Below are 13,861 nucleotides of genomic sequence, written 5' to 3' on the forward strand. Positions count from 1 at the left end.
ACGGGCGAGCGATACCATATGGCCACTGAGAACAAACGGGGGGCGTAATCCTCATTTGGCAGCAGCGAACAACGGACGCATCATCTGAGCGCTCCTCTGAATTTTACAGGTTGGCGCTTATTTTAGTATCTTTACAAGTCTTGCTCCCTGCTGCTGCTGCCACGGTTTTATTCTCACACTGAAGCGCCTAGTATATTCAGAAATGTCTGAGTTGCATTGCTCTGTATGTCAACTGGAATGTGCAGAAAGTGAGTCCTATGTCACCTGTAGTGAGTGCAATTTTCTATTTCATTTGCACACATGCTCTGGTGTCTCGGAAGAAATGTACACTGCAAAAATGAAATAAGAAAAAGCATGGAAATGGAAGTGTTGCACTCGTAAGGGAGGCAAACAAAAAGACTGAAGTTGACCCTGAGGACCAGAAAACTGATAAAACTGCCGTGAAACACCTTATCTCGTTGGAAAAGAAAATTAATGCACTCTTGACCATGCCCGGCAAAGTTAATTAATGCATTCGAAAATTCAGTTCAGCTACTGTCAGATAAGTCTGATGAATTTCAGACACACCTGCTTGCTCAAGAAAAGCTGACGAAAGATTTAACAAAAAAGGTCGACGAACGCAAAAAGCAAAGCCCTAGCAAGGATTTGACCGTTATCAAGCAGGACGTAGATAACCTTGATTTTCGCAGTCATCGTTGAAACTCATGGCAACCACCTCGAATGGAAATTCATGGCAACCCTGAAAGTGATAGCGAGGATCTCATGGCCAAAGTAAACGACACTGCAATGAAGTTGAAAGTGCCGCCTGTGACCAGAAATGATATCACAGTGCACAGGCTACGAGCGAAAACAGGCAAGACGCCCGGTGTAATGCTCCGCTTTCTGAAACAAGAAGCGCATGATGCATGGCTCACAAGACGAAAGTGACACCATGTACAGGAGCGAAAACATGGCCAGGCTCTCCCACAACCTCCTCACAATGGCAAAAGAATGGGCAGCCAAATCATGTGGCACACCAATGGCAAAGTATTTGTGAGACACGCAAATGGTGCTCGGGCTGTTATCTGTGAGATGGAGGACCTTGCACATCTGAAGTGATCTTGTACAAAGATTCTTAAATCAGCCTTTCTTTCGTAGTCACTAATGTACTCTGTTGATGATTTTCGTCTTGCGCTGTCACACATGAACACCGATGGTAGGCTATCTCTGTTTCATCTAAATGCTAGACGCTTACGTAAAAAGTTTGATGAAGTTCAATTGCTTCTGTCTGGCATTATTCATCCCTTTGAACTGATCTGCTTCACTGAAACATGGTTTTCCTCCGAGGATGACTGTGTTTCACTTGACGGATACAGCTAGCTACAAAACATCAATGGGGCATTCCTCGGAAATAGAAGGCTATGTAAGAAGCACTTCCGGCTTACCGGCTGGGGCAGGGGCGCGACTTCAGAGGTATCGGCAGCGAACGTTTGTACGCGCCGACAATGACGGCCGGGTTTTCCCACGCGCATCGCATTCTTTGGGGCAAAGCCATCCCCGAACATTTGCTGGGGGAGGTGACGACAGCGCGTGTTTGCTGCACTCATTTCGCTGCCCGGAACCAGAAGTTCACCGGCAAGGCACAACAGATCTCCGTGCGCTTGCCGCGGAAGGTGACGAGAGCGTGCGGCTGCAAACTGCTCATGATGCTGGCCGGATCTCGAAGAGACTCTCACCGGCTCCATGGAGCTCCGCGTAGCCTTCGCGCTCCCGTCGCTGCTTCTGCTTCCCCCATGAGGGAGATTTCCTCCTCGCCCAGCCGGTGCTGTCCTGACGCACTTTCCACAAAATGTTGTAACGTGATCGATGCTCCAACAAGAGTAACCTCGAGCTCTGAAGCGATACTTGACCTGTGTGTGACAAGCTTTGACGTTGATGTCATAAATGTGGGTGCTCTAAAGTGTGATGTCAGTGACCACTTCCTAATATACTGCTTTCAGCTCGGTAAGCAGCCACTCAAGTCAGGCGGAAATACCTTGGCAAGAACCTACTCTGATCATAACACAAAAAACTTCATTGAATTCGTTTTAAATCACGAGTGGAGCGCTGTACTTGAAGATAATGACTCTGACATGGCTTATAACACTTTTCTGTCATCCTTTCTGTTCATATACAACCAATGCTTCCCTTTGAAACCTCTTAAAAAGCACAGAATATGCTGTACATGATCACTGACCAACAAGCCCAAACAGCCACTTTAGTTTGTGAGAGAATTGAACTCAGAGACAGACTTTTTCAGATATTCTTAAAAACGCGATACCAAATTGATTTCCTTGCATATAAAAAGATGCAGAATAAGCTCAATAAAGACTTAAATAAAGCTAAGTCTGAGTACTTTATAAACAAATTTCTCAGGCCAGATGGTAATTCCAGAGTGATGTGGGAAAGATTCAGAGAATTAATAAATAAAAAACCTAGGAATACAAGGTTGAATTTCCAACCATCTGGGGCCACCAAAAAAGAGATTGCAGGCTCGTTCAACAAGTCGTTTCTCACAGTAGGTGCCTCTCCTGGAGACTCTTTGTGTGCCCTGCGAAAATTACATTGCTGGAAATTGCCCTTCAAGAATGTTTTTATCTCCAACAGATCAATGTGAAGTGATGAGTGTGATTATGTCACTGAAAGATAATTGCACCTGCGGCCCGGACAAAGTCAAAGCAAAGACGTTAAAAGCCGTTAGTGACATAATTGCTGCCTTAACATCACACATATGTAACCTTGTGATGACTACAGACAAGTTTACAAACAAAATGAAATTAGCAAGGGTATCCACAGTGCACAAAGAAGGATCATTTGATGATTTAAATAACTATAGACTAATCTCTGTTCTGTCTGTATATTCAAAGATAGCTGAGCATATCATTAACAAAAGAATATAACAGGGTTTTTAAATGCTCATAACATAATCGAAAAGGAGCGATTTGGATTTTGTAAAAATAAATCCATGGAAACAGCTCTTGTGGGAATTAAAGACGACATTCTTGACAATATTGTGATAAACTGTTTACATTAGGAATCTTTTTAGATTTTAGAAAGGCGTTTGAGTGTGTACAACATGATCTTCTTTTGCGCAAACTTACATTCTATGGTATCAGCGGTGTAGCATTGTCGTTAATAAAAAGTTACTTAAGCGGCAGATCGCAATACATAGGTACCAATAAAGTCGAATCAGAAATGTAACTATAACATACAGAGTACCTCAGGGGTCTATTCTTGGGCCTGTGCTATTTTTACTGTACATAAATGATATTGTCATCATTCCGGGATGTACAAATATGGTCTTATATGGAGACAACACCAATGTTTTCATCTATGGGGTTAACAAGAATGAAATATTTAGAAAAACTTTGGCGCGTTGTTAAAGGCAAGTAATCATCAACTAAATACACGAAAGACAAAGTACTTGTTATTCAAAGCTAATGGAGCTGCATGTCTACCAACTTTCCCGATGCAACTCCATGGGGCATCTCTCCAACAAGTAAATACATTGTTTTCTAGGAGTCACATTTCACGAAAGCCTTTCGTGGACACCCTATGTCCATGACGCACCGAGAAAAGACATCTCCAGAGCTGCTGGGATGCTAGACACCTCCAAAAGCCAAGCGACAAATGCCCTTATTCACTCACTCTTCTCTGGGGTGTGGTTAACAACAACCGAGACACTCACATTTACCTTTACAAAAGTGAGAAAACCATACTTCACCTGCTATAACATTCTGCCGATAAAACAGTCATTTAAACTTGAGCTCTCACAGGAAACCCTATGCCAGCAGAGAATGAACAGTACGTCGTTTCAAGAAAAATATCCTGTTAAGCAGACCCCATAAGAACTAAGACAGAATGTAAAAGTGAAGGCCAAATCATGTAAAAAAATATGGTTTACAGAGATTAACACCCCTAATTCCAGAAATCCTGAATGAATACCCCCATATATACTCAGCCTCCTGCAGAATAGAGTCTCCCCAACGCAATTTAAGAAACAAGCAAAAGAAATATTTCTTTCAGAGTTTGCGAGTTTAGAAATTACTGCTTAATCTATCTTTTTATAACAGTCTGGTGCACTGTTTCTACTTTATTTTCTTATAGTACAAAATCGCCGTTTAACAGTAAAAATAGTGTTTTAGTATGTGTAATATTTTCCCTACTGGTATATTCCACCTTTGCTTCTTTTGTTTCTTTCCTGAAAATTAGACACTGTAAATAGACGCTGATTGTTACAACTATTTTTGTAATCACGAACTGTATTGTGTCTGAATGATGTCATAGTGATGTGTCCCAATGATGTGAAATTATGTCAGATTACGTTACTGCGAATGCTGCCAGGTGGCATAGCCATGTCAGGCTCTTTTTCGGGCCTTTTGTTATGCCTCCCGAGGCAATATGTTCTCGAATCGTCTCTGATAAAGAAAGATTCAACCGTCAAAGAGCCAACGCTGTCGGAGCCTCCCTCATGGTGCTAGTAGTGCATTCTTCGTCCTTCGGGCCCTCCGTGTGGTGGGCGTAGTGCAGTATTTGCTTTCGCACTCCTCACCAGCACGCCGAGCCGTGCAGCCGTCCAAGGCGGCAGAGTTTGTGGACATGGCCGATGCACCGTATGCACGGCGCATCCAGAGTGGTGCGATTGCGTGTAAGAGCCACAGACAATTGACTGCTTCTTCAAGCAACTCACTGTGTTCAATTCACAAACTTCGAAAAACTTGGACAATATTCGAGGCTTTTGAATACTGATATTCACTCCGAAGACCGAATCAAATACATCAGTATTTGTTCCAATATTCAAAACGTTGCAATATTTTCACAACCCTATCAATGTGTTCCAAGATTATATGTGCATCATTGCCAGCAACCTCTGATCAGATTTATAATCAGCATGGCAGCTAGCTGGCTGCCGTCAGGTCAAACATATGATGACATTTTTCCACTAGCTACGCGTATAAAATGACTATGAACACAGTCCATTCAATGAAAGGATGTCTATGAACGCAGAAACTTAATAACGAATGACCAAGTGATCATCCAAGTCTACAGCATGCCAACATGCCACAAGATGAGCTATCCATGAGCTTTTCACTCATGGACAGTGAAAGAAGAAAAAGATGAGTGTGTGACTGTTACCACCGCATCTTTAAGAATCTCCTGATAAGCCTACTACTCTTCACCACTGCACAGCATTAGGGGGAACTTTTTTCAAATGTAACCCACAACAAAATATCGCAGCTGAAGGGCACCTTGTGCGCTCATCATCCTGGTGGTGCCCAAAATGAACACACCCATGCAGAGCCCTTACCACACTGGTGGAGCCTCTGGCCCACACTTGTCACCAAGACTGGATTTCACCACACAAATCCCTACGGGCCGCCATACACTTCACGAGTAAACCGAGCACAACTCGACAGAACTCTAGGCACAACCCGAGCACTTGCACAAACTGTTCGCAAGAACTGCCATTACAAATGCTGTACAACCAGTCTCGAAAATTCTGGTTCCCAGCTTGAATTCGCAATTAAGAGAAAAATGGGTGAATTTTTAGAAAAAAGGAGTTTAAAAAACAGAGCTTTGTGCTGGCCATGTCTGTGCAGCCAACAAAATGGTGCCACCTTAAGAGTAAAAAAGCAGGCATCTCACCAGTGCCGTGTCTCCTGTGAATGGGTGCTTGAAGTCTGCCATGTCAGGGGTGTTATACTTCTTGATACGTGCCAGGTCGGCCTGCCGGGCTGCATCCAGCAGTGTATGTCCCTTGTATTCATCTGCACAAGTCATTATTTTATTTGAAATATTTTTTCATTACAGCAAGATAATCATTGTGGTTGCCATATAACATTTCTCTCAGATGTAAACTGTGGTGTTAAAGGGACACTGAGGAGAAATTGAAGTTGGCTTGTGTCGACAGAATACCAGCTCCTGATTACAAAAACGCCACTCATACTGACAACTAAGCTCTTATAACATAGAATAGAAAAGAGCAAGAACCAAAATACAGGTATCGCCGCCACAGGCCAAACTCGCAAGTACAAGCGTGATGACGTCATAGGACAAAACAGTGTTGCTAGAACCAATGGTTCTAGTAACACTGGGACACGAGGAGCCACGAATCACTTAGGCGCAGCCAATGCATGCGTAAATCTCCTTGACATCGCCAGATGGCGCCACGTACCCGACAGCTATGCGCGTGCCTGCAGCATCGGGACCAATCAGCGCCTGCTCACCGGCGTTAGGCGGGCTCCCGGTATTCCGCTAACGGTAACAAGGTACATGGTATGCTAAAGGTGTCTGTTTGCGATCTGTTTGCGAGAACTTCCTTGACGACATCGAGAACAGGATCCATCGTAACGCTGGCAAAACGCCGGTGCAAACGTAAGCGAAACGACGGTAGTGACGGCTGCAATAACCGATAGTTGCCTTCAACGTGCGGCCGGCGGTAGCTTTCATTTCGGCTGCTGCTAGGCCGCTGTGCTGGCTGTCAGAAATCACGGAGTCTGCGTTACGTCATGTACACGTCATGTTTCACGTCACTTAGTCCTCTGTCGTCATAGGAGAATCCCAAGTTTGAATCAGAGCAGCGGGAAAAACTTTTCCAACTTCGAATCCAAATTTCTCAAAAATAAATGCATCTTTCGCTGCTGGCCAAGTGGCAACAAAGCCATGAAGTGCCGAACTATCGGATTTTGCTATAAAAAAAATATTAATAGAGCTCTCCTCACTGTCCCTTTAAACACCTCAAAGCGATATCTGGGCCAAGACCAAGACATCTGGGAAAAGACCAAAAATTTACTGACGATTTCGGTACTCCCTAATGCGAAATATGAACACAGCTTGATTTTGTCATATGTTGAGGCAAAAACCTTGAATGATGCTTAAGCTACCCATAAAAGTACAATGCGAAGCATTGCTGCTTTGTCACACAAGGCCTTCAAACTAACACGCTCCACAAATGCTTTTCAGAGGGGTACAGCGGCGTGGTGCAACCCTTGCCCGGTTGCGGCATCCTGTGTTTGTTGCTCCCTGCGAGAACTTGTTGCAGCAGGCTTGTCTCATTTCAAGAAGGAATGCTGAAGCCACAACGGATGTGTCTTCGTTCAGAGCGGGCCAATAGGCATGTGGCCCACACATTCAGAGCAACATGTGCCCGTTCCCAAATGACCCCCAAAGGACTGCTGATCCATGGACTAGCAGTTTTGTGGTAGATCTTATGCTGATTTGAACAGCCACGCACCTGAGCAAAAATTAGGGAGCCTACAATCTTTGCTCAAGGAATCACCTCACTTGGGCAAGGCAGCGCATCATTTTCCACAAACCTTCCAACATGTCCAGCCTGAAACGGAAGGGCTATCTGCCTGCTACCGCTTCAGGTGGTTGCGGTACACATTCTAGGCATCACAGCTAGGCTTAGGAAGCCATTGCACAACAGCCGGCACAACCCCTCTCGCCTGCCCCGCCCCTTTCCACCTTTCTCCTTTTCCTTTGTTACCACCCCATTTTCACCTTTCGCCATGCTCTTTGCTTTGCTACAGCTCTGCCAGTTACGTGGATGACAACTATGATGACACAGGGACGGCCGCACAAACATCAGTGCCAGAGAATCAATTTTTACTGAGAATAATAACTGCTGCCCTCAGTGTCCCTGTGCACTGACGGCACACAGGCGTCTTTTGCGTATTGCCTCAATGCAGCCACTACGGCCACAGCAAATATTCCTTTCAAATCTTGTCGTTCAGCTATGTCCAACCCAAATGTAAACTTGAGACTAGGGGGTAAAAGAGGCAACACACACGTCACAAGCAGCACAGAGTTCAGCCTCTCAAGAATTTTCAAAGGTTAGCTTCGTAGACTCCAGTGGAATTTGTTTCTGTAAACAACATCAGCTGTGTAAGAGATGTTGGGCCGGTTTTGCAACATTTGGCATCTGCACAGATGCAACTCCCAAGTCTAGCACCACGACGAAACCTGCTACAACCACCTGCTGTGACATGGATCATCAGCCAACCACAAAGTAACCTGAGTGTGCCACCACACAGTCATGCAAGACTATGTGCCCCAGGTGCAGCTGTTGTCAGATGGTGGCCGATTTCAATGTGGACATTGTCAGGGACAAACAACACATTGATAATCTAGCCAAGCAAGGACCCCTTTTGCAAGCAAACCCCAGCGAGCGTACGGCTAGTACAGAAACCTTTCCCTTACCATGCCCACTGAGCATGGGTACAGTAGAATCTCAATGGTATGAGCACGGCTGCAGATACCAATTCCCTGGCCAAAGTGCATTGTATACAAGGTGTTGAAAAAGCTCTTCCACACCTCAACTGAGGTCATGACAGTGGGAGCCATGCATGCACCTGCGAGTATGCACTGCGAGCACCAAGTGGTGGCATGCAGCTCGTCCATCGCAGATGCAGATGACTGCGCTCGGGACATAGCAACATGATGTGACGTAAGAGTTCTGAAACACATTGTGCACCAAGTCGAAGGCTAGTGTTTGACTTCATTATCAGCTGGATGAGTGAATGTCATCACTGCAGCCGAAGAGGAGTGTTGCACTCTGAACACTGCACGCCCGGAAAAGGTAGTGACAAACTTGCTGCGCAACAAAATCCCACACATCCCAAGCTCCAAAGGTACATGCTGCCACCGTAGATGCGAACATTCAGCACTGTATGCCACTGAAGCTCTCCCTGAAATTTGCGTTACAGGTGATAACTGTCCTTTGAGCTTTTTTTTTTATCATACAGTAGAACCAGAGAACCGCGTGAAACCATTATACAGTGAACTCTCACTTGAGTGAACTTCAAGGGACCGAAGGAAATAGTTCACTTAACTGAAAGTTCACTAAACTGAATATTCACTAGACTAACTTAAGACATGGCATCCATAGTGTCAAAAGTGTGAAATTGAATTTATACGTAACTTATACAAGGTGCATAGCAGTTAAAACGCTGCCTTTCTCACTTTGAAAAAAAATCATTAATCTTCTTCTGTACTTGTACATTTAGAGCACAAGAAGTTACAAAACTATCGAAAGAGTCAATGTTTTTGTAAACTTCTTCTGGCACAGCTTGCTGTTGAGACACAAAGTCTCTGAACTTTCCGATGCACCCTACAACCTCAGCTAGAGTTATATAGGGCTTGAAACTGGCTCTGCAGTTGCCTCCTCTTCATCGCACTCGTCTTCCTCTGGACAAACACTGGAAACAATCTCCAGTTCAGTCTATCCAGCACAGCTAATCAGTGCACTGTCACACAGTGCATAGTCTTCAAACGAAGTACTATTGCTATCGACCTCCAGCTGATGACAGATCTCTGTCATGAGGGCGGGCATCGGTTGTGCCTGCAGTGGAGGGCTCAAAACTTCGTTGAACTGATCGGAAAAATAAGCCTGGGTCCTCTGAGCGAGTTCGTTAAATTGAAATATTCACTATTCCGAAATTCGTTTAAGTGAAACATTTGCACATAGAATCTATAAGAAAACTGCCGGGGCTTTTTAAAAAGTTCGTTATTCTGAAATATTCGATAAACCGGAGTTCGTACAACTGAGAGTTTACTGTATAATCCAGGCATCATACAATCGGAAATCTCGCACAACTGACACATTCATGTAATAAACACGTCCGCTACTCTGGTTTTCAAAAATTAATTTAAATTCTTTTCCCCACGTGTTACAGAAGCACCCATTGTCACTTTGCGAGAATTAGTTTTGAGACCACGTGCAGCCAGGCTTCTCGGCATCGAAGAGGCATTTAGCAGTGTAACCGCTACCTGCGGTTATGCCACTAAACGCGGTTATCGCGAACCGAGCTTGGTGGCCTCGGTTTACGTCGTTAACCGAGAAGGTAGAGTTCGAAAAGTGCACGAGCTGGCCCGCTTCAAGAACATACTTTCTTCGCACTAAATCATGTTCCAAGAGCAATGCATCAAAATGGGCAGTGTGTATAGTGCCGCACTACGGTACTTTCATGCGATCCCGTCCGAAGGCGCAGCAACAGCGTACAACAGCAACGTCCCGCGGCGCTCAAGCTACGCATTTTACCGCCGTTACACCGAAAAATGTCCAGTCCCTGCCACATCGTTAAACTAGGTGACACGTTCGCAACACTCGCAGCACCGGATTCTGCGCACTTACCTCAATGGTGCCACCCGTGAGCGCGGCGGACGGCGGCGCTCTGGTGTGCGACTCCCTAGTTGTCGCTAGGCCTAACTTATTTCGTATCGAAGCCACAGCGGACGGTGCTTTTGAATTGACCAACACTACACTAAATGGTCTGCTTATGGCACTGCCTTACTGACAACCTAACTGTTTCATATTAAAAGCAGTAGCGCTGCAAACGGCGGCAGCTGCTACGCGGCTGCAAACTTAAAGCTAGCTTGTTCGCAGTTATTACTCCTACCAGTAACTCGGTACAGGTCAGCGGCCCTCAAGGAGGTCTCATTTTGACATTCTCGTATCCCAGGGTTTATTATTTAGGAGAACAAGAAAGTTAAGCACGGTTTTCTGACGCTGGTGCCAGGGATCCGCTGTAGAGATGTTTCCTTGGCGCAGGCTGCTTGCGGGCGGTGCGGCGATGTATTCAGCTGTGAAGACAGTGCTGCAACTGGACAGCGCCATCCGACGGCACTCTCGACACAGCGCCAACTGCACTGCAAGATATCTGCAAATTTCGCTTCGCTCCGGATCACTGGATCACTTCGTTCGTTGCATCGCAACCCAGAACGGTGGCGAGCCTTATGACAGCGGCGAACCGTGATTCGCGATAACCGCAGTTAAGTTTGGTATCCACGGTAAAGCATAAGGGCATTTAGACTGCCTGTGTGACTGCAGGTCAGCCAACAGGCGGCTGCCGTTGCAATGCTGACAGAGCAAGATGGTCACCTGCATGTGCCATCTGTCAGACAGAGGGTAAGTACGATCATCGCCGGCTAGACTTGGCACACGACAAATTGCAGCAGCAAGTTTGGGGTGCGATCATTAAGCGGGGAATAAAAAAAATTTAATTATGCCAACAAAATTCGGGGGTGCGATCATTACGCGAGTGCGATCATTATGCAAGTAAATACGGTAGTCTAAATTCACTTCAACACCTAAAGCAGCCTGCTTCAAGAACTGAGTTAAGTTTTTTTTTCATGCCTCACGTGACCTAAAGGTAAATTACAATTCACAGCCATCATTCGGTTGATAAAACAAACCGAAATAGTGTCAAGAAGAAAATCAATTAGAAATTATTTAGTAGTCGTACGGCGATATCACAGGGTGATCCATGTATATTTATGTCTAACACATAATTTGGTGTCTAACGTCCTTTAACATGGCAATTGGAAGAGAGATGCGGGGTTCTAGAATTCCTCGCAGAACCTTCTTGACTGGCTGTTCTTCCCATCAGAAAGGCATCTTTGCATTCAACAGGTGGCATGGCTGTTTCAGCATTAAAGAAGGCCGCCTGCTAGTATTCACTGCACGGGATGCGTTTATTATGCAAGCGAAAAACTAACTACTTTCTGAAAGAAAGTATGGGGGTGCATTCTATATGCGAGTAAATACAGGAACACACTTGCAGTGCTTCACCAGCCACAGCTGTACACCCTGAGCTCATTTACCATCGTATGCACCCATGTTTTGAAATAACCGAGCATCATCTCTAACTGAAATACATGGGCCTTTGATGGAGCCAAAATGCCAGTTTGAATAAACCAGTTCAAATTAACAAGATTCCACTGTATAAAGAAAGGGGCTTTATAAATAGTGATGATTACTAATACACTCACAAAGCATGCGGTCCTGAAGTTCACGGGAAGGTGCAACCATGACAGGACTTTTTGAGTGGCAGTTCAGCAGACCGGGATCAGCTCCATGTGCCAGCAGTAGCGAGCATACTTCAGCTCGATTCTTGGAAGCTGCTTCATGCAGTGGCGTGAATTGCCACAGATCCATGGCATTCACATTGGCCCCGTGCTGTAATCAGCAGGGTTGTTTATATTGCACAACCGAACCACATTAAAACAAGACATCTTGATGCAATGCATACACACACTCAGATACTGTATGCAACGAAGAGCTAACTGCAAACTCAATGCCCTAAAATGCACTGCAAAACTAGGCTTTTACCCTGAAAGGGTTGTAGTGTGCAAGAAACATATAGGATCTGTAAACCCGAAGATGAACACCACTTGTCATAAAAGTGCGCGTCTCACACTATAATGAAAACAAAACATACATAGTATGTTGCTGCCTGCTGACAACACCTAAAAGGTTCACGACATAGTAGCATACCAATTAGCAGCCTTGCCCACACAATACCTACCCAACATATGGTAGCAATAAGTAAGAACTAGGGGTGTACAAATACTGAAATTTTCGAATATGCATCAAATACGAATATAAATACCTGTTCAGTATGAAAAAATATCTCAGAAAAAGATGACCAGGCAAATTCTGAAACTTATTTTTCTCAAAATAATGAATGGCCTTAGCAGCTGAAGTAAACAAAGCTAGACTGACTCAGCACCATTTAAAAACATGCACAGAAATGTATACCATTTGATTAGGCAGCATAACAGTATGAAACTTGCAATGTGGTCATGCAAAGGACCTGAAAAAATGCCCAGATTATCCGAGGATCTATTTATAAAATGCCCTGCTCCACCGAAAAAAAAGCTGCCACGAATGCGAAAATGCGGTGAAGACAGAAGGCTCTATTGCACAAACACCGAAAAGCCCTTGACAAACGACAGTTTCAGCATGCTGAAAGAAAAATGCAGATGTGAGGGGAACACACAACGGCATGAGAACGGTGAGACTGCTTTTAAAAAGGAACAAGAAATGACCAACAGTCGGCGTCCAAAAACGCTGTAGCCGACGAATGCATGGGCCAGCAGCTGCCGTCACTAGTGCCGACGCTCCAAAACAAACTGCGTGGTATTTTCTGGCCTAGTAAGAGGGGCCCTCTGATCGTCGTCATGCCTGATTTTTACATGACCACTAGCACTGTTGTGACACCTCTACTCGGCTCTTTGGGAGCCACACGCAAAATTCCACAGGTGGGCTTCACAGCTAATTAAAACAAGATGCAGGAGCTCACATTAGGACCATTCTGAAGGACATGAATGTAAGCATTAAAGGTGCACTGAAGAGGAATCTGAACTCGTCTTTTTGCCGCGGAAACTCAATCTACACGTTCCGAGCATTCTTAGAAACTTCGATTTATTGCCCTGTGTGGCCGATTTCCCTAATTAACGTCCAGCTCCCGCCTTTTTTTTTTTAATTCTCCCTCGTACGGTGAGCGGAGTCGACCAACGTGGGGAGTGCCTTTCACCCAGTCCCATGGCGGCTTGCCGCTCTGCCATCGGCGGAGTAATACGTATGGAACCTCGATTATACGACGTTCAGGGGACCGCGCGAAACCGTCGTATAATCCAGGTGTCGTATAATCGAAAATCAAGCGTGATATTTTTTAACGTCTGAACTTCATCGTCATCTTTTTTTTTTTTCGGAACACAAATCAGAACATTTTTGCCGGCAGAGGGCTAGTCTTCAACAAACAAGATAAAATGGCCGTTGAGGCTGCCGTGAGCAGCGGGGCAGCGGCTCGCGCAGTTTTCTTGATAGGTGGAAAGATTAAGGCGCACCAGTTATCGACTGGCTAAAGTGTGCCCACCGTATTTACTCGATTCTAAGCACCCCCTTTTTTTTCACGATCGCGATGCCCAAAGTGAGTGGGGGTGCTTAGATTCGAAAAATCTAAACTGACCCCCCCCCCCCCCCGGGCCCCTCTTTTCGTGGCGAAATCTCGATGAAACGGGCGCGAGAAAAAACATTTTATTTAGGAAACATTCAAAA

General features: G+C 45.1%; 1 protein-coding gene across 10 annotated transcripts in view; it reads right to left on the reverse strand.

Annotated features, from left to right (window-relative positions):
- Positions 1-13,861, reverse strand: part of Tnks (tankyrase) — a 242,880-nt gene that overhangs the window by 180,342 nt on the left and 48,677 nt on the right. For all 10 annotated transcript variants that reach the window (XM_089578276.1, XM_089578274.1, XM_089578278.1 and 7 more), the window contains exons 6-7: positions 11,791-11,977; positions 5,665-5,786 (exon numbers count right to left, since the gene is read on the reverse strand). In XM_089578276.1, the coding sequence (XP_089434402.1) occupies positions 5,665-5,786; positions 11,791-11,977 (309 nt within the window). The remainder of the gene's footprint in view (positions 1-5,664; positions 5,787-11,790; positions 11,978-13,861) is intronic.

Source organism: Amblyomma mixtum, chromosome 3, assembly GCF_055824585.1.
Source record: "Amblyomma mixtum isolate Tamu chromosome 3, ASM5582458v1, whole genome shotgun sequence".
Taxonomy (NCBI): domain Eukaryota; kingdom Metazoa; phylum Arthropoda; class Arachnida; order Ixodida; family Ixodidae; genus Amblyomma; species Amblyomma mixtum.